General features: G+C 35.2%; 1 protein-coding gene across 1 annotated transcript in view; it reads left to right on the forward strand.

The window, feature by feature from the left end:
* Nucleotides 1-20122, forward strand: part of IFT57 (intraflagellar transport 57) — an 85134-nt gene extending 65012 nt beyond the window's left edge. Inside the window, exons 7-11 of the mRNA XM_004606812.2 lie at nucleotides 13266-13337; nucleotides 14071-14202; nucleotides 15601-15663; nucleotides 17270-17336; nucleotides 18246-20122. Of these exons, the coding sequence (XP_004606869.2) occupies nucleotides 13266-13337; nucleotides 14071-14202; nucleotides 15601-15663; nucleotides 17270-17336; nucleotides 18246-18424 (513 nt within the window). The 3' untranslated portion in view covers nucleotides 18425-20122. The remainder of the gene's footprint in view (nucleotides 1-13265; nucleotides 13338-14070; nucleotides 14203-15600; nucleotides 15664-17269; nucleotides 17337-18245) is intronic.
* Nucleotides 20123-22391: the final 2269 nt, after the last annotated feature.

Below are 22391 nucleotides of genomic sequence, written 5' to 3' on the forward strand. Positions count from 1 at the left end.
TCCGCTTCCCTCCATCATTGTCCCAACAAAACATCATCTGGTACCCCCACCTTCCATAGACCCTTTTCCTCAGTTATACTTTACTTATTCCCAAGACTTTATACATTATAATGGTTTAATATTAGGTGTTTAATGCACTGAGCAAATGTTCTATCATGCTTTAATGCCCTGTGGATATTGTAATTAAAAATTTGATTAATGACTTAAACTATTTTCTGAATTATAATGAAATGATTCCTGCTTTGTTGTTTCAAAAGATAGTTGGCTAGGTACCCCTTCATTCCACCAAATGTCTTTAGTCATTATGTAAATCTTCAGGTTCATTATAAGGAATTTAGATTTTTTTTTAAGGCTTTGGCAGTACTACAGCATGTTTCTAATTATTTCAAGTCTTTGATTTGCTGAACTGCTTTTTTATATCTTACCTATTCTTCAGTGTCTGACTTTCTCAGGATGTAGCTGTTAAAAGAACCTTAAACTTTAAATTTCAACTCCAAGCAATTGGATTTTGTTTTAACGTAAATAAACCATACAGGTATTGCCTTGGGTGATTCACCACAGGAAACCTTTCGGGAAGAGTCATTGTGCTAAGGCTGGAATCATTGCAATAGTCTTGAGCCCTTGGGCTCTCTAGTCACTGTGAAAGCTAAAACCTAACTGGGAGGAGAGAGGCCTTCATTAATCAGCAGGTGGAATTCCATTTAAATGAACCTGGAGGGACCACAGAATTGCTATATTAGATCTAAGTCTCTTCAAATTGGAAGCCAAATCCTGCAGAAATGTACAATGATAGGCTTTTTTGTATCTGGAAGCAGTAGATGGTATTTTTCTCATTCCAAAACACAGTGGAAAGACTAACTTGCTTTGACCTTCTGCCATCACTATATTGGATGCAGTGTAAGAGAGTGTTAATTGAATTTAGCTTTGTAAATAATTTTCACCTGTAGGTTTTATCAATTGTTATTATAGTTTGGGAAGAAAAACTATTTCTTAAAACTTGTATACAAGTTACTGGATAGATAATATTAAAAAAATTTTAGGGCTGGGGTGATAGCATAGCGGGTAGGGCGTTTGCCTTGCACGCGGCCGACCCGGGTTCAAATCCCAGCATCCCATATGGTCCCCTGAGCACCGCCAGGAGTAATTCCTGAGTGCAGAGCCAGGAGTAACCCCTGTGCATTGCCAGGTGTGACCCCAAAACCAAAAAAAAAAAAAAAAAAAAAAAATTTTAATATCCACAAGCAAAAATGATGTATTCTGTGGGTGAGAATGTAGGAATACATTTTATGTATTAGTTTTTTTATGGGATTCTGCCTCTTATTTGAATAATGAAGAAATGACATAATTCCTATAGATTTTCTGGTAGACAGGACTTTTGTTGATAAATATTTATAGCATTTTTTAAAAGTAAGCACCAATTTTTTAAAGTACAGCTTTTACAATTACCAGTAACAAATGTAAATACAGGTGGCAATAAGTTGGTCTCCATGAGGCTCCATGCAGGAGTAATAGCTCCAATTACTGTCACAAATGTTTATAATTGTATCTATTGCTGCCAGACAATAAATGTTTTTTAATATAGTAAGGCCATAAATGTACATGCTGCTGTTGTTTAAACAAAATACAAATTTCAGAAAATTTATCCTTGAAACACCTGCTATAATCAAAAAGAGGTGAATGCTATCAAAATAAACTGCCTAAATTAACTAGACACATACATTTTTAGAGCAGCCTACATGATTACTCAACTGCCACATAGTCTCAGAGAATGAGGGGAACTATTACTGATTGACTTCTTAGGCAAGCTTTCTTTGAAGGAGACCACAGGAACCAAGATGTTTAGGATTTTTGTGTCTTTTTCTTTTGTTTCATTTTTATTTTAGGAATCTCTCTTTTTTAAAAAAAAAAATTATTTTATTGAATCACCATGTGGAAAATAACAATGCTTTCAGGCTTAAGTCTTAGTCATACAATGCTGAAAAAACCATCCCTTCACCAGTGCCCATATCCCACCACCGAAGACAAAAAAAAAAAACAGTACACCTCCCATCCCGCCCACCTCGCACCCCCCGCCTTGTAACTGATAAATTTCACTTTTCTTTTGTATCATTTTTAAAGTGTGATATTATTCTGTAGACTTAAAATTATTAAAAGGTAGTGTTCCCCCCCCTTATAGCATATGTGATATGGACAGATACCAAAGTGAGGGAAAAGAAAGTATTCTGTGTTTAAAATCATACACTGCAAAGGGGTGGAGAAAAACTGAACCATCCTTAAGCAGTTGGGAAACATTTTTAGCTGCTTCTGTCAACTGTCTTGTTGAACATTCAAGATAGTCTGTATTTAAAGATAGTTGATGATGGCTTTCTTCCTATTTACCCTGAGAGTGATAAATGCATCAACTGGATCAAGGAAAGGTTTCATTTATCACAGGCTGAAATTGGAGAACAAGTCTTTTTGCTCCAGAGATTACCATCAACTCAAACTAAAGAGCATCAATAGTGGAAACTGATTTTGAGAGAATAACCAATGAAAGACCACACCTTATATAAATTTTGCAAAGGGAAGTTATAAATGCCTCATTGCAGTTATACCTCAGGTAGACATTTGTGATTGAGAGCAGTGAACTAATACATATTGATTATAATTAAAATTTCTAGACTGCCAACATGTTTCATTATTGCAAAGTATGATTTAATGTTTCTTTAAATTACTAAATATAAAATATGAATTGAAGCAGAAGTTATTTGTCATATGGACCATCATATATAATGTACCTTTTATTGGAATGAATCATTTTTCCAATCAAGCATATTAGGGTAGTTCTTACTATTGTTCTTTTTTTTTTTTTTTTTTTTTTTGCTTTTTGGGTCACACCCGGCGATGCACAGGGGTTACTCCTGGCTCTGCACTCAGGAATTACCCCTGGCCATGCTCAGGGGACCATATGGGATGCTGGGATTTGAACCCGGGTCGGCCGCGTGCAAGGCAAACGCCCTACCCGCTGTGCTATCTCTCCAGCCCCTATTGTTCTTTTTTATTGCAAATTTCTTAGTATTTAGACAAATTTCAGCCCCATAGTTTTTATCCCATTATATTGGGTTCTTTTTTGTTTTGAGTTTTGTTTTTAGGCTACAACCAGTGATGTTCAGGGGTTACTCCTAGGTCTACAGTCAGGTTACTCCTGGCAGTGCTCAGGGGACCAAATGGGATGCCAGGGATCAAAGTCAGATCAGCCACCTACAAGGCAAGCATCCTACCTGCTGTACTATCATTCTGACCCTATATTGGGTTCTGATTTTTTAATTCAAAGAAATATCTTTCTTCCTACTCCAGTTATACTGGATGACTTTTTTTAAAGTTCTTGTTTCTTCAGATTAGTAACATGCATAATTAGTTTATAGATTCTTGATAAGAATTGTCAGTATCATCTCTTCTGTCACGCTTACTCAGCATCTTGTGAAATAATCACTCTTTTGATTTAGCCTAATTTCCCTGCATTCTGATAAGAGCCTTATTCACTCCCAGTCATATCTATTCTCAGGACTTGTAAGTCCTCCTGAAACCTGGATAGATGCAGAAAAGGGTATGGCCATAATAAAAGGATGTTGAGTGGAGTTAGCAGAAATAGGTCTGGGGCCAGAGCCATAGTTTAGCAGGTAAGGTTATGTGTCTTTCACTCAACCAACCCAGATTTGATCCATGGCACCCCATCTGGTCTCCCAAGCCCTCCAGGAGTAATCCCTAAGCACAGAGACAAGTGTAAAGCCTGAGCACAGCTGGATGTAGCACAAAAACTGAGAGGTAGGGAAGAGAGTGAAAGAAAAGGAAGAAAAAGAGAGTGACAGGGGAAGGAAGGAGGGAGGGAGGGAGGGAGGTTGGTTTCAGAGTTGGGGGCTTGCCAGATAGAGAGTGTATGTGTGTGAGAGAGAGAAAGAGAAAGAGAATGGGGGGAGGGAAGGAGGAATAGAGGAAGGGAAGGATGGAGGAAGGGAGAAAGAAGAGAGCGAGAGAGAAAGAAAAAGGGGTTGGGTAGGGAAAGGGAAAGATTCTTTGGGGCAGGAGGAGGCCAGAGAAATAGGAGATAGTTGGTAGGGCATTTGCCTGCCACATGGCTGACCGAGGTTCAATCCCCACCACCCTGTATGGTTCCCCTTTCCTCTTAATAACCACTAATTTGCTTCTATAATCCCAAAGCATAGTTTTGTTTAATCTAGTTAATTCATTTATTTTGTTTCCCTGTGTACCACACAGGAGTGAAATCATGCAGTGTCATTCTCCATCTGACTTGCATCACCTAGCATGGTACTTTCAAGCTCTATCCGTGTAGTCGAAAATGACAGGATTCTTCTGTTTTTGTTTTAGTTTTTGTTATTTTACCACCTTTTCCATTATATACATATGCTACATCTTTTGCCAACCATCTATCCATGGATTCTTAGTTTTAGTTATTGGCCATGATGAATAATGTTGCATTAAACATCTGGGTGCATATATCTCTTTGAATTTGTGTTTTTATATTTTGAAGTTATTAACCAAAAGTGCGATAACAGTGTTGCATGGAATTTCTCTTTTTAATACTATGCTTCATAATAACTATGCCAATTTACATTCCTCATCCCTTAGCAATGTACAAGGATTCCCTTATTTCTACATCCTTGCCAACACTGATTTGTTATCTTTTGGATAATAGTTATCTTCACCAGGTGTAAAGTAATATTTATTGTACTTTTATTTGCATTTCTCTAATGATAAGAGATGATGAACATCTTTTCATGTGTCATTTTAGAATAAATGCAGCTTAATCATGATCTATTATTATCTTTATTACTGGGTTTGAGATGCTGATGTTGAGGCTTTTTATATCTGATGCTTACAAACAATAATGCTTTGTAACTTTTTTCTTGGGAGAGAAGGCTTGAACCACACCTGGATGTACTCAGCTTACTTCTGGCAGGCCTCAGGACTGTGTAGAAGGCAAGCATCTTATCCGCTGTGCTGTCTTTCAGCCTGCTGTAGAACTTTTTTTTTTTGATGTCTGTCATGTTATAGTAAAATTCTATGCAGGCTTCAGAAAACAATTTAACAGTTGTTTCACCCCACTCCCAAACTTTTCCCCCTCTGGTAGAGTTTGTGTAAGTTGGTTATTATTTCTTAAATCTTGGGAAAAGTCATTGATGAAGACACATGGGTATGTATATTTCTTTATGAGAAAAATGTTTATTTTAAAACGGCTCAAATTTATTTGATTTGTAATCAAATATTATAAAATGGTTTAGTCCCAATCTTAAATATATTTTTATAAAAATTTAAATATTACAGATGGAACAATTCTCATTTAAGCACTGCTTCCTTAAATTTTTTAGTTATACTTTACTATGTTTCATTAGGGAACTGATACAATATAATAGTCTTTACAAATCTGGGCTCTACTGGCTGATTCACTGTATGAGCTTATGCTGTTTGTTTGAGAGTAGCTATATTACAATTTTTCATCTTATTAAAGTTTTAAGAGAATTATATGTATTGATTTAGCTTGGTGTCTAACATATACTAAACATCCCTTAAATATTAACATTGAAGTAATTTTTAGACTTAAAGCAATCTCAGAATAGAAGTGACTATTGGGGAAATACTCTGGACCCAAGGAAGAAGATAGAAAAGTTTTCTAAGTAGCCAAAATAAGGATCATTAACTATGTACCTTTTAAGAGATATGCATTTTGTTTGTAGGATAATGTGGTAAATTCTTCTTTGGAATTTAAATATAATTTTTATAAAGGTTATTCTAGCAAGAATGGTTTCCCAAAGTGTTCATCCACAGCAGACAAGAAGTAAAATTCTTTCCATAGTATCTATGCTTTAGCAAAACAACTAAGCTAAGAAACATCTACTTAATGTGCAACTTGAAATTGGTAGTTGTGAGTTTATTGTGCGTCGAATGAAATTGGATGACAAAGCAAAGAAATGAAAGAGGCAGATTGGTACAATGGAAAATCTATAAGTGCGAGAAAGGACATTTGGTCTCTATTCATTTTGTGATCGAAAGTGTAAAAATCACACAACCTCAGTTTGTAATCTGATCTGTGAAATTAAGGTACAGGATTTCCTCCTCAGTGATACTGAAAATCTCTGAAGAATGTGAATTTAGAGTTGAAACAAAGGCCTAATGATAAGAATAAATGTGGAAGGGGGGGGTGAATTTAATGAGAAAAGCAAAATGGTTAGGTACCTTAAATGGAGGAAACCCATTTAATCCCTTGAAAATATTTTTATATGGACTAAAATAAAACTGCACAAACAGGCACAGAATTAAGATTTTGTTGGTACATATTCTTAACAGGATTCAGAGTTCTGTTATGGATGGGTGGCAGAAGCAAGTTTTTGTGCTGCAAAGTAATTTGAGACATTTGGAATCTGCTCATCTTTTGTGGGGTGGATCAGAAAATCCTATAGACCCTTGAACTTTTAGATTCAGTCGTGCTGTGGAATAGACTTCCTGAACCCAGGGAAAAAAAAAAAAACATACCCAAACACACAAAACTGGCTTCCTTGATTTATTCTATCCAGATTCTTGTGCTCTGCCTTGTGCTCTGCCTTTCCACACATAAAGAAGCTCAGACTTCGGGGGGTGGGGGGGGCCAGGGGAAACCTGAGCTTAATATTTTACCAATTGTAAATTAGTGAAACTTACAAGTAGATAGTTTTGCCATCTCTAGCACATGTTCAGTTCTTTCTCCTACTGTTTGGGGGGAAGCTTTAAACATTGACTTGGAGATTCAGACTAAGAAACAAAATGCTTTGTTTTGTGCATACACACAGGAAATCATTCAGGTGTTGTTCTGTTGAAGGAAAACCAAGAGATGCAAATTGTCTTGCCAGTCACTAGCTAGATCTCATGCATTCTGATATCATGGGATATTGTTCAACATCTGCAAGATAAGTTATAGCAATTCTTAGTGTCTGCAAAGGGTGGAGCTTATATAATTGGTTGCTGAAGAATTTGGAAATTGGGCAGCTGAGAGCTAATTCAGGGATTAGGGTGTATGCCTTGGATGCTGTGGACCCTATTTTGATTCCCCAGTATCACATGATCCTCTAAATACCCCCAGATGTGGCTTTCCCCTCCTCTCATTAGAGCTACTGGTCCTGAACTGAGTACAGTTTGTCCTTGGGCTTATGAACTGAGAATTGCTGAGAGATGCTCTAGGCCTCCTAAGCACTGCTTGGGAGCACTCCCCAAAAAATAATTTGAAGTGAAGTGATTGCTGGTTTTGACAGTAGTTTTGCTACATGAGATTTTGTATGAAAGGATTTTGAAAAATAGAAAGCCTAAAGAAATTTAGTCTTCTCTTTTCCATTAAGAGAGTAAATGTGCAAGATTGGGTTTAAAGCTTGCATTTACAAGACAAAAGAGCGGGCTGGAGAACAATGATGCTTCCAGGCAAGTGATCCTGGTTCCATCCCCTGCATCCCATATTGTCTCTCAAGCTCCTTCAGAAGTAATTCCTGAGTGCAGAGCCAAGAGCATCATCAGTGTGCTCTCCCAAAAGAAGAAAAAATGTACAGAGGTTAGAGTGTTTGCAGTTTGACCCCCACTGTGAATGGTTGCCTGAGCACTGCCAGAAAAGGTCCCTGAGCACAAAGCCAGGATTAAGCCCTGCGCACTGGAGAATGTGACATCCCCCATAAAAAATAAATTTAAAATAATAAATAAATAATGATAATAAAATTAATTAAAAATAATAAGACAGAAGAGATGATGCTTGATTACACTTAGAGCACTTTGGACTAAGTGGCAAAACTTCAGAGCCTTTGTCTTCATAACATAACAAAAAGAGTTCATTATTTTTCCTAGATACCCTTTGTATTTTATTTTATCATAAAGAAAAATAGGATGTAACATGTAGAAAATGCACTGGCTTAGGAATAATTTCTACTTGAAATTTAGTAAAGATTATTCAACCTATAATGTTCCAACATCCATCCCCGACCAGTGTACATTCTCATCACCAGTGTCCCCACCAGTATCCCTCCAATCATCCCCTCCCGAAGCCAACCTCTAAGGTGGATCTCTCTCTCTCTCTCTCTCTCTCTCTCTCTCTCTCCTCCCTCTCTCTCCCTCTTTCCCTCCCGCCCTCCCCTCCCTCTTTCCCTCTCTCCCACTCCCCCTCTCCCCACATTTTGTGCATTGTAGTTTGCCATGTAGATACTGAAAGGTTGTCATGTATATTCCTTTATCTACTGTTAACACTCAGTTCTTGGCCAGCATGATTATTTCCGACTATCATCAATAAGATGATCAACCACTGTGGTAGAGAGGAAATCAAAAAAGAAAAAAAAAGATTCCTGGAAACAAATAAGAAGGAGAACAAGAGCTACCAGAACATGTGGGAAGCAACCATTTCAATTCTTGACTCAAACTTTAAGGTTTTTAGCCATCTCATTTTTTAAAGCGATGTATTTTGCCATGTTTTGTGTTTAAGACATTACAGCTATAAGCATTTCAGTGTTCTAGTATAACTGCATTATACCTCTATTAGGAATTTCTTGAGCATCCAGAAATTTAGAATTTTCTCTACTAATAGTTAAAGTGATTAAATTCTTTTAAAATAAATTTTGGAAATGTTAGAAGAATACTGAAAAAATTTTAGAACACTAATATTCAACTTTGTTGTAACACATAGCATACAAACATACACAAATATTTTTACTAAATTGTACATCTAAGGAACGTATTTTTTTCAGACTGTTCTTTTACTTTCTATATTTTACTGATTAAATTTGAAAGCCTGAGTTTACTGTTTGAATATATAATTTGAATATATAAATTATGTAGATGTGTGACTATGTAACCCAATGATCAATCACTTACGAACCCACTACCCAGCTTTATAACTATGCTATTATAATACCCCTGCTTACCTGTGTGTTCTCTGCTGTCACCTTTTCACCCATAGGTAACACTTCCTCAAATTCATCTTTTGACATTAGCTTTATTTTTTTATATTTCTAATTTTTCATTTGTCTCCAAACAAACTATCATTGAGCTTTGTGTGGTTTTGAGCTTTATAACAATATTAATAATGTCATGGTGATTTCTTTGTAGTGGTGAAATATGGATGTTATAAAAGTCCTTTAAACTTTTTTCTGACTGCTGTTTACTTTTACTTTTTCATTATTAATCATGTTAATATATATTCTCAGTTATTTTCTTGAAGATAATTTCTGGAGGGAAAATTACTGAGTTAAAGGGTAAGAACACTTTTAACACTTTTAAAAATACATTGAAAGCATGAGGTCTAAGCTGCAACCCCTGAAATTTTATAATATGCTTGTCAAGTTGACAGGCAAGGATGGGTTGAGGACACTGGTGGTGGGATTTGTGTTGAAATATTATATCCCTAAAGCTCAACTAACAGTAACTCTGAATCATAGTTTTTTTAACAAAAAATTAATTAATTAATTAAGTAAGTAATAAAAACTAAGGGAAAAAAGACTTTTGAAAGTAACTGTATAACAGGAAATAGTTCTATCTAGGAGATTTTTATAAAACATAAATTGATATTCGCCAGGCAGATAATTTAAATCATTACTAACATTCTATTTTAGTGGACAATAAGAATATACAAATGCCCATGGGCTTATCAGTATAAAAATTTTAGAAACAAATATGCCAAATACAGTAACAATGATGGGTCTCATTCCCCTTACCCTGAAAGAGCCTCCAATGTGGCACCGCTAGGAAGAACGAGTAAAGACAAGCTGCTAAAATTTCAGGGCTAGGATGAATGGAGACATTACTGGTGCCCACTCAAGCAAATCAATAATCAATGGGATGACAGTGATACAGTGAATGTATATTTTTATATAACATAAATGAATGCAGTCATTCTATATATGTCCCTCTCCTTCTGACTCATTTCACTCAGCATGATACTCTCCATGTCCATCCATTTGTAAGCAAATTTCATAGCTTCGTTTTTCCGTACGGCCACATGGTATTCCAGTGTGTAGATATACCATTGTTTCTTTAGCCAATCATCTGTACTCAGCCACTTGGGTTGTTTCCAGATTCTGGCTATTGTGAATAGTGCTGCAATGAACATAGGAGTGCAGATGGTGTTTCTGCTGTGTGTTTTTGGGTTCCCAGTGTATATTCCCAGAAGTGGTATTGCTGGGTCAAATGGGAGCCCAATTTCTAGTTTTTATTGTTTTCCCAAAAGGCTGAACCAGTTGACGTTCCCACCAACAATGAAGGAAAGTCTTTCTCCCCAAATCCATACCAGCACTGGTTGCTCGTTCTTTTGCATGTGTGCTCGTCTCTATTCAAGAATATCTCATTGTTTTGATTTTGTACTTAGTTTCTTAACTTCCTAAGAGCCTTTCAATATGTTACTATCTGCAGAGTCTTGTCTTTAAAAATGAAACCAACTATCTGTGATAGTGATAGCACATCCTTGTCTACATGATAAAATCTACACTCTAGTTAAAGTGTAGTTACCTTGGGCTGCTTATACCCTATAAATCTTCCTGGTTTTTCTTATTTATGTTACTGCCTCAGCCTGAGTTACCCATTCTTTCTCACTCCATTCCAGCCCATTGAATTGCTACTCAAAGTTCCATTGAAATGCCAGCTTCTCCATGAAATTTACATTGGTGGTTAACACCAATATAAGTTATCATAGTTAAACATAGATGATGCAGGCATGTTTGCTTCTCTAGAAACACTTTGAATAAAGTGATACATGAATAAAGAAAATTTAATCTACACTGGACAGAAAATAGTGCTGAGTAGAAAAGCAGAAAACATGGACAGGAGAGATAGTACACTCTATAGGGTGCTTGCTTTGCACATGACCAACCCAGACTTGGTCTTCAGTACCCCATAGGATCACCCAAACCTCACCAGGAGTGATCTCTGACCTCAGATCCAGGAATAAGCTCTGAGAATCACTAGGTGCACCCCCCTCCAAAGAAATAAGAGAACTATTACAGTAGATAAAAATTATATACATGTATGTGTATGTATGCTTATAACAGATTGAGAGAGTTTGTTATTAAATTTCTAAAATCCTTTCTCAGTCACTCAGGATGATTACATTATTTTTAAATCATAATTTTCCAATACTTGTTAGATTTATTTTAAACTGTAAAGATGCTTGCTTCACAGAGCCTTAAACAGATTTCCATCATTTGGCTTTTTGGACCATATTTGGTCCAGATGCAGGAGACTAGTCAGTCGCTTCTCCCTCTTTCTGCATTGACTGGCCAAATTGTAGTGCCTTGGTTCCTTTCCAAATGTGTATAGTTGTAACCACAGGTGGTGGTACACAGTCCCTTATTTATAAAATTAAAATGTTACACTAGATGATTGTTAAATGGATGACTAGATGATTTCTAAGGTTCTTTCCAGTTCTCCTAGCCCAAGTTATGTTTTGATAATGAGACAGGAAAATACTTAAAGACTTATGGATGAAGGGATCGCTCATTTGTTCTCTGTTCCAGTCCTTTCACTAGTAGCCAATTACTCATTTCGTAACTCTGAAGTGCCAAAATGCATTGAGTGGGAATTAGTACACTTGGCTTCTAACCCAGGCTCACCACTTCCTTTGTGACCTTGGTGTGCCCTTTTCTGTTGCTGGGCCTCTTGTTTATCTGCAAACAGTAAAACTAGATGCCTTTTGTGGTTCTTTGCAGCTTTAATGTGATTTTATGGTAAGTATGTCTGAAGTACTGAAGAATTTTACTCTGTAGACACTAGCTCATGTTTCAAACTTAAGAAATCAGAAGAATGGAATTATTCACAATGTTTTTTTTTTTTTTTTTTCACAAAACTGTGAAGGACAAAGGAGAATATCAGCGTATGCTAACATATTTGAGTAATATTCTGGATGCATTAGTTACTTTAGTTAGCATAGTCTTTTTTTTATGATGTGTTTTGAAATCTTATAAATTGTTACCACTAGCTATGTAATCTAAAAGTGTTTTTGAATTATAGGAAATGTTGGAATTTAAATATACGTCCTGATTTAGTCTATTAGTATGCACAGTATTTTAGTACTCACAATCACAATATCGCAAAATATCGAACTGTAATAATTATTGTAGATTTCCTTTCTTTTTTTAAAAAAATAAAGATTTTATTTTATTGAATCACCATGTGGAACATTACAATGCTTTCAGGCTTAGGTCTCAGTTATACAATGCTGAAACAACCATCCCTTCACCAGTGCCCATATACCACCACCAAAAAAAAAAAAAAACAAAGAAAAACAAACCACACAGTACACCTCCCATCCCACCCCCCCACCCCCCCGCCTTGTAACTGATAAGTTTCATTTTACGTTCTGTTTACTTTGGTTACATTCAGTATTTCAACACAAACCTCACTATTGTTGTTAGGAGTACCCCACTAGATTCAGACCTACTGTGAAGACAAATGAGGTCGCGCGGCCACTACTGCACTACTGCGGCCGCGCGGTTTTGAATTTCTGTACTTTAACAACTAAGTCCAGGGAGATTTCTTCCAGATATTGGATCATTGCAGGCTTGAAAACCCAATCTGTGGTCATCATAATATGGTGGACACCTCGCCCTTCATCTCCGGAGAGAAAGAGGCGAGAGAGAAAAATACCTTTCCCCTCCTGGGCGGGCATGGGGCCTTGGCTTAGTTCTCAGGCTGGAGACATTCAGCGAGGAGTTGCCCATGCTGAAAGAGGTTTTGCTGGGTCTGGATTCACGCTTGTGCAGCTGCGGAGAGGCTGCACATGCGTGCGGCCCCCGGGATCACATCTCGGCGGTTAGATTTCCTTTCCTAAGAAAGATACTTCAAAGTCTTACTTTGGACGGCTCAATTTTAATTCCCATGGGACAAACTAATATTTGATATATGACTCTTATTTCAAAGTCACTTCTAATAAACATAATTGTTAGTATTATAACAAGTACTTCTTTTCTATAATTGGATGTAATTGGAATTTTTTAAAATTTTGACTGATAGTCATAAATATTAACCACTAACAGTACAGGAATAATTTATATTCAAATTGTCACACATTACTCTGTGAGCACATAAAATAATTTACATTTATGTAGAATCTTTTATCCTAAAGTACTCTACACATTTTTTTAAATAATCTGATTGCAAACTATATATAGGACTTCCCCATCTGAAGTAGAGCAGAAATCAAAAGTAATTCAAAGAAAGGGTACAACCTCAAAATGTCATATTATTTTAGTTGTTCCTGTGTTCCTATGTTATAGGATTGGAGAATTCATGTTGATCAAATGCACCAGCACAAAAGTGGAATTGAATCTGCTCTAAAGGAAACAAAGGTATGTTAATTATGTCAAATTATGTCAAATAAAAAGGTGTCTATTTGCTCATCTATAGAACATCTATTAAGGGAGCACTTGGGGGGAAAAAAGACAAAATTCTGCCTTTAAAGTGCTTACTGATTGGATGTACTGTGTTGCATTTCAACCCCTCTAACAGTTGAAATATAAAAGCAATATTGTATATAAATATCTCTCTGAATCTTTGAATATCAAGTGGGTAACATCACCAGACCAGCAATGTCTGAACCTACCCTTTCCTCAGGTTTGTTGCCCTACCAGTATTAGGGATTTGAGAAAGATATCAAAAGAAACTAAATTGGAGCTAGAAATTACGGGTCCCAGACTATAGCTATAATCTTAATGATCTACTTTCCAACAGGAATATTTTAGTCATCTTTAAATTGTGCTATAAAAAAAATACCATGTTATTCCCTTACCTACTTTGATTATGAACTTCAAGAAATTCTACTCACATTCATTTTAGATATGCATAAGGACAAATAAATTGACTATTGCTACCAGGTGCTTTTTAATTTTAACATTCTGCAAAGTGTGACTAAAATATTTCTCATCACAGACTTCATTTGCTATTGAGAATTTCAAACTGTCTTCTCTTTCACAAGTGGTTGAGAATGTGCAATAGAATAAAGGAGAAGTAATCTATTTTAAGCTGTTTTTGAAAAATTTATTTGTGAATTCTTTATCTTCTAAAATCCAATGGAATTTCTAGGGATTTTTGGACAAACTCCACAGTGAAATTAGTAGGACCCTGGAAAAGATTGGCAGCCGAGAAAAGTACATCAACAATCAGCTTGAGCACTTGGTTCAAGAATATCGTGCCGCTCAGGCCCAGCTGAGTGAGGTAATTTAAGAATAATTCCCAGGGATTTGTTCTAATTAGTGACCCCAATCCGGAAATTTGACACTACACTTTCATTTTCATTTAAGTATTGTGAAACACTTTGCACAAACACCAGCACCTTTATTCCCTGTTCACTTAGGAAACTAAGCAAGAGAATAAAGCTTGCCGTCTTCATTTACTGTGACAGGAATTCTTTCCTCAATCCTTTAATTATATTTTAATCATATGATTTAAATAAATGATGACATACTTTGTTGGGAGACATGGGTTAAAACAAAAACAGTGTTCAGGACACCTGGTTTTGTTCCTAAGTCTGCTGTTAATTTATTGTATGAGTAGGAGGGAGAATAGTTTGTATTTACATGGGTCGTAGGAAAAAGACATTTCTTGCCATAATGGCTTATAACCACATTATAAGCAGTATGAAATTAAGACAAGAAGTTCAATTAATTAATGAGCAAATTTTTTAGTTCTTTCAAAGTTTAAATTTCACCTGAAAAATAAAACCTTCAAATGTTGAAAATAGCACATCTTTGTCCTAGCAGGGGGGAATCTTAACAGCACTTCTTTGCAATTTATGCCCCCTCTTACCTGAGGCTGTATTGAGGGAGACAAGTAAAAATACTTGCAACTATTAAGTTGAAGGTTTTTTTTTTTTCCAACAGACAAGGTTAGTTGAAGGAGGAAAAGTAAATAAACTTGAAGTACTTATGTACTTTCCAGGTAGAAAGTAATTTTTTTCTTTTGCATCTTATTATTTGTTAGTATATATATATTTATACACTTCTATTTTAGGATATTTTTACTTTTAAATACTGTAAAAGTCTTTGGTTACAATGAGACTAATCATTTAAATACTAATATTGGGTAATTGACTGTTATATTAGTTTTCAAGAACATCCCATACAGTAATAAACCCATACCCATCGTTGACCCTGTTGTTCTCTTGTGATTGATTTTTTAAAACTTGTTTTCTCTGCTTTAGCCACACAGATTAGATTAACCAAAGTCATTCTCCTTAACTGTGTAGGAATGGCTGAGGACAAGTGTGTGTGTGTGTGTGTGTGTGTGTGTGTGTGTGTGAGAGAGAGAGAGAGAGAGAGAGAGAGAGAGAGAGAGAGAGCTAGCTATGTTCATGAAGGTTGCACATTGTATAGTCAGTTGTAATATTACGGTAATTCATTTTCTAGTGCTTTATTTATATATAGGGTGCCTGTTAGAAACATAAAGAAAACAGCTACAGTTAAATATTACTTTTGGAAATGTATTACTTTTAAAAATGTAAGGAGATAAGCTGTCATTAAAAAATGTGAAGAAATTACAGACATAAGGAGGTCATGTTTAAGTAATCTGCCTCTGTTTTAAATTTGTCATTAAACCAAATGTTTTCGCCCTCAGGCAAGGGAGCGATATCAGCAGGGAAACGGTGGAGTGACGGAAAGAACCAGAATCCTCTCTGAGGTACATGCTATGTGCTATTGTATAACCTCACCTGTTAACCTGTCACAGCGGTTCAGAGTTATGAATGTTTTAATACTGCTACAGTCCTCAGTTGCTAATTCTAATATTGTTTCCTGTGGCTTTCAATCTTTTCCTTTGGGAGACAGTCCTAATTTTTTTTATCAATGTATTTATATATTACCTGTTATCATAAAATTCCTGAAGTTGCTCTCTTAACAATGACCATCTGATACTGTTAGCACATTATAACCTTCCCTATCCTTTTTAATGTCATTGTAATTAATATATAGATGAGTTAGGAGAAATACTATCTTAAAATGAATGTCTATGAAGTTTTAGTGTTAACTGTAAGATGCTTTTAGTATTGCCGATTTGTGATCATGGGTATTTATTTTCCATAGTCTACAAATTGGCAGTGGCTATCTCACTTTCCTTGTAACAATTTCTGGTATATGTACATATATTTTTGTATTTATTTTCATTATCTTAAAAAAAAGCTTAGAGAATTAAAAGCTTCACAATAAGACCAGGAGCTAGTATTGGGACTAAGATGCAAGATTTTTTTTGGTTATGATACAGTATAATTGTCACAAGCCTTTTCTATATTACAAAACCAAACTTCTTATAGCGATTATCTGAGAAATAAATGGTTATTTTAAAATACTTAAAGGCAACATCAGAAATATTTAGACTCTAATCCTGTGGTGCTTCTATACAAACAAAATGTTATATAATGTAAAATGCTCACTTATGTTAAGTAAATTAACACTTAAAGGGAGTCCAGGGAACCATTTGGTTCTTTTGAAGCAGATTGTTATCCCCAGTTGTAACATTTCAGGTGCCTGAAAAAAAATTAATTTGCTTTATTTGGATCAGCCCTTTATTCCCAAAGAAGGTTTTACTCACTAGTATGATCAAGATTGAGCCCACTGAATTATAATAGTTATTGCTTATTTCTAGATCATATATAAAATAATCTAGCTTTTAAAGAATGACATTTTCTACTTAATACTAGTTTGGAAATTTTTTAATAATAAAGACTCTAATAGTAGAATTCTGAGTTTGACATAGAGTACAGATAAGAGTATATATGACAATACAGCATGCCTCTTGGAATCCATGGTTTAGAAAGAGCAGTTAGAATATTTTTATATGTAGCCATATGGTATAGACACATTTAGTGTCCTATAGAAGAAAAATGGCATATTTTGTTATGAAACTACAATATAAGAGAGACACCTTGGAAATCTTCTGAGTCCAAAATTTTTTGAATGTTTATTCTATTTTAATTATTAACTGGTTTTTAGAATCTCACACAGTTAATGCTTTGAGTTAACAGCAAGGTTGTCATGTCTACAACCTAAAAACAGCAACCTAAATAATTTTTTTCTGTTATATTACAATCTGGAAAGTTAATGAGAAAGTAATTTAGTGAAAGTTAACATTCTCAAAAGATAAAAAAAATTGTTTCTACATATTTTATCTAATTATTTAGTGTAAGTCTCAAATACTAATATTTTGTCCCTTTATAACTAAATTAATATTTCTAATGTATCATTAAAAACTTATTAAAATTCAGTGCTCATTAAAGAATTTTTCAATAAAGGTTACAGAAGAATTAGAAAAGGTAAAACAAGAAATGGAAGAAAAAGGTAGCAGTATGACGGATGGTGGTAAGTATACACATTTTACAGAGAAAATAAGTGAAAGAATCTTTTACTGAAATCTACTTAATAAAATGGTATTAATAAATACAGAGTTTACTTTTAAATTAAGCTTATTTGAAGGGAGATACCCTGGGAAGATGTTTACTGTTCAGCATATCATTTTACTTAAAAGTTAAGAAGATTGGTGATGCTCTTACTATTATTTTTTTAATCCAAAGTGCATTAATTTAGAGATAGAATTAGAAGTGTTTTACAGATGTACTTTATTGTGACACTTTATAAAGCAAATGCTTTATTCTCCTTTTATCAGTGAGTTTTATCCTTATTTTTGTGTACAGAAGAACACTAAGTGCATGCCCAATGTCACAAAGGCAGTGATGTAATGACCTTTGTGTTTTTTTCTCTTCTTAGTAGACATGACTGGGCATGGGGTCAGAGAGGGAAGATTTAATAATCCTTCAGTAATCACTGTCCATTGAGAGCTGGTTACTCTGACATGGCTTAATAGTGAATGACTAAGGCTTCTCTATGCCCAAGGAAGATTTTTCTGAAGAGCAAATATATTTTCATATGAACCTATTCTGTATTTCAAACTTTATTTTTTTCCTCCCATTGTGTCTGCTTTTAAAGACAAATATATTAGCCCACAAAATCATATTAAAGACATCTTTAAAAATCCCTTTAACACTCTTTCCCTAGAAAAAAAGGAAGTATAAGCCTCAGTATATCAAGTGCTGCTTTATTTTCCATGTGAAAAACCTTTGGTTTTGAAATGCCACAGTAAAACTGTGAATATCAATAAGTTGTTTGCTCTGGTTATAACCCTATTTTTGGCTCAAGACAAAGTGTCATACAATTCTCTTATATACTGATACCTCAAATAAACTTTTTTTCCATGTTATTTTAATTCTGCAGCTCCTTTGGTGAAGATTAAACAGAGTTTAACAAAACTGAAGCAAGAAACCATTCAGATGGACATTAGGATTGGTGTTGTGGAGCATACGTTACTCCAGTCAAAACTGAAGGAGAAGTCCAACATGACTAGAGACATGCATGCAACAGTTATTCCAGAATCTGCAATAGGCTCTTATTAAAGCTTAAATTTTTCAGTTGGCTTTTATATATATATTTGTAATTTTAAAACAATTATATCTCTTACAGTATGTTCAATGGCTATTTTTATACATACACATATTACATAGTGGTGATAAAGCCTTTAAGTTGAATATAATATTTAATAAGGTAATTTAAAATTCTTTCTAAGAACTTTTCATTAAGCATTACATATATATAAAGCCCCCTCCTGGTGACTCATTTTTCCTGCTATTCTTTGTGTAGGCCAATGCCATCCTTACTCTTGCTTTATGTTTCACTAAAACTGTGTTTCAAAGATAGCTAAGAAGAAGCGTAAGTCTCCTGATTCACATTGAGTTTATTTCATGAGGTTTTATTAACAAAAAGTATGCTGTAGAATATTCTGTGATCTAGAGCAGCTTTTCTCAATCAGGATATTCCCAGGACACATGAATGAAAGTCACACAAATGGGGAGCCACAACATAAGACTAGATTCAGGAGCTGGAGCAATAGCACAGCGGATAGGGCATTTGCCTTGCATGCGGCCGACCTGGGTTCGATTCCCAGCATCCCATATGGTCCCCAAAGCACCACCAGGAGTAATGAGCCAGGAGTAACCCCTGTGCATCACCGGGTGTGACCCGGAAAAAAAAAAGAAGACATACAAACCCAGTTTAGAACAGGAAGGAAACAAGGTTTGGAAGGGGTGAAGTACTGAACTAGATCAGAGATTCCCAAACTTATTATTGGGCCAGTATGTTCTTATCAGAAAAAAGATTCACTCAGTTCCTCCTGGAAATCTACCATCTTTTTTAGTAGACAAATACAATGCCACCCCCCAGTTGCACCTGAGGCGACTACTAGATCATTGCAGTGTCCCCAAAGGGGGGCTTTAGAAAGCACCAGCTTGAGTGCACTGCTCTAGAGCCACTAAATCAATCAGTTTGCTCTTATGATATGATTACAGTATGGTGTATGGGTGTATCTGTATGTGTGTATATGTGTATTTTATATATATAATAAAGAGAGCTCCTTTTTTTCCCCGTTGCTTGGGTCACACCCAGTGATGCACAGCAGTTACTCCTTGCTCATGCACTCGGGAATTACTTGGGGGACCATATGGGATGCTGGGACTTGAACCCAAGTCAGCAGCATGCAAGGCAAATGCCCTAACCACTGTGCTATTATTCCAGCTCAGAGAACTCCTGTTTCTTAAGGAATCATTTTGTAGCAGAAGGATAAAGCAAATCATGTGAAGGTCAGCCTCCCTGTACAGCTAATCACATGTTACTGAACAACCTTCTAAGCTGACTGAGCTTTCTAAATTGGTGAAGTAGGAATATTAGAGTAACCAGACTTAAAACCAGGCAAAATACTAAGTGGAACACAAGCCAGAAGAAAAACCACATAGGTTGTTTTAAAGAAAAAAGTTTGATGATAGATTTTGATATGATAAGACAAAAAAAAACCAAAATGCATAGTAAAATCATTTTTTCACTTTTTTATCCTCTTTAACTTTTTATTTTTCTTTTATTTCTATACAGATACTCTAAGGTATGCACCAAAAAATCTATTTCACTCTAAAGTCTAGAAGAAAGAAAATTCTATTCTGTATAAACTATTACACAAAAGGATGACAAACTGGTTTATTTGATTTTCAAGAAAAGGGAGGAAAACCCACCATACGTATTTTGAATAAAGTATGAAAATTTCCTTTTTTATTGTTAAAACCTAATCTTCATTCCCACAAGCTAACATTGATCTCCTGGAATTTATTTACATAGGTTTTGCTGTGACTGAGCAGTTTTCTTGTTGTTGTTAATTCAATCAATATAGAGAGCCCTTCTAGATAAATTAGAATTCTACATAAATATTTTTTCTCAGCAACAGTCTCATTTCACACAATCACACAATAATCTAAGTAATTCTACTTGGTAATGTGAGCATCCTAATTTTGCTTCCTTTTCTGAACTAATCCAGTTTCTTCAAATCAGGTTGTGTTCCTCTTTATTCTCAAAGAATAATGAATAATTCTAATTCAGAATTTACTATACTTGTAATTAATTTTTCTTCTACCATCTCTAATAATTTGAGCTTCTTAAGGTTAAAAAGTATTTTTCACTTACATATTCTAGCCAATTTCCTAGCATGTGAATAAGCTAATGGGGGTATGACAGGCTATTACGCAGTTCCAAGCTATCTTGTAGTTCCAGTTGTATATATAATGACATCAAGCCTGAGTTTTGCCACAGTTTCTAAACTTCTGATGATAAGTTATGGGATCTTTTCCTTTGGAGTTAGATTGCATTGGGAATATTCCTTTGAACTCATGTTTTTTTCATACCTATTGGTTAATAGAAATATTTATAGAAGTACATGCATACACAGCACTTGTATATGTACTAGTTCTGAGCTTAGAAGTACACAATACTATTTAACAATGGAATTGTTAGCATAGAGGTATGTAATGGAATTCCTAGAACTCAGAGCTTGGTCTCTAAATTTCTACTTGGTAAAAAGACTTGTTTTAAAAGTCTGATTTTAAATTTAAATTGCACTGATTCCTGCACTGGGAAAGGAATTCCAGATTCAAATTCCAGTTTCCAGATTCAACAAGAGTCTGGAATGTCTTGCTGTTTTGAAAAAGTAAGGAAATTCTCAAGATCATGGCAAAACAGCTAAGGTACAAAAATTGAGAGGATTTTAATTTTTTAATAAATGGGGTTATTAAAAAAGATTGTGAAATTATAATAATATACATCTTATTATACATCTTACTATCATCTATAAATGTATAAATGGAAAAAAACCTTGCAATAGAATAATAGTTCATGTAAATAGAGTACTACATTTAAAAATCACCATATGGCTCCACCATATGGTAACTGTTTGGGGCAGGAATGATCAATGGAGGCTAAACATAATTAAATGAAAAGGTGAATATTTACATAGTCTCAAAATATCTAAGATACTTCATAAAGCAAAAAATAAACCATTACAGTATAAAACCTGACAGGCACCACTGTAAGTGATCAAAGTTAACATCACTACCAATGGAACAAATAGACTTCCTGTGTCTCCTGAAAAAGGCACACACTTTGTGGCTCCTGCTGAAAATGCATAACCTTGATCTAATCATGAGGAAACAGTCAAATCCTGTGGAGTGACCTTGTACAAAGTGACCTACATTCTTCAAAAGTGATACGGTCATGAGAAATAAGATAGATTGAAGAGCAATTCCAAATTAAAGGAGACTGCAATAAGGGATTCCAACTGGTTCCTGGACCAGGAAAGCTAGTTTTCCATTTATTATAAAGGGCATTGACAAACAGGTAAAATTGGAATAAAACCTATACTGTGCATAAAAGTATTAATTTTTTATATCTGTACTGTCACTTTCATTCCGTTGCTCATCGATTTGTTCAAGCGGGCACCAGTAACGTCTCTCATTGTGAGACTTATTGGTACTGTTTTTGGCATATCGAATGCGCCATGGGTAGCTTGCCAGGCTCTGCCATGCGGGCGCGACACTCTCGGTAGCTTGCTGGGCTCTATTTATACAAAATATTTTTGGCAATACAACAGTAGTTGGAGCTAAAGGAATATCAGTAAATAGTTGAGAGAAAAAAAATACTTATGTATGTGGACTAGAAATGTGGCTTAGTGGTAGGTCACTTGCTTATTTGTTTTTGGTTTTGGGTTACACCTAGTGATGTTCAGGAGTGACCCATGGATCTGCACTCAGGAATCACTCCTGGCAGTACTCAGGAAACCATATGGAATGCTGGAATTTGAACCCGGATCAGCTACATGCAAGGCAACCACCCTACCTGGTGTACTATCTCTTAGGATCTCTAGATCACTTTCTTACATATGAGGTCCTGCATTTAATCCTTGACATATCAAAATAAAAATGTATATACATTGTGTTTATATTTTGTACATAGAAAGGAGGAATAAAGCCATGTGAAATGTTAACATGTTGG

Source organism: Sorex araneus, chromosome 2, assembly GCF_027595985.1.
Source record: "Sorex araneus isolate mSorAra2 chromosome 2, mSorAra2.pri, whole genome shotgun sequence".
In the NCBI taxonomy this organism is placed as follows: domain Eukaryota; kingdom Metazoa; phylum Chordata; class Mammalia; order Eulipotyphla; family Soricidae; genus Sorex; species Sorex araneus.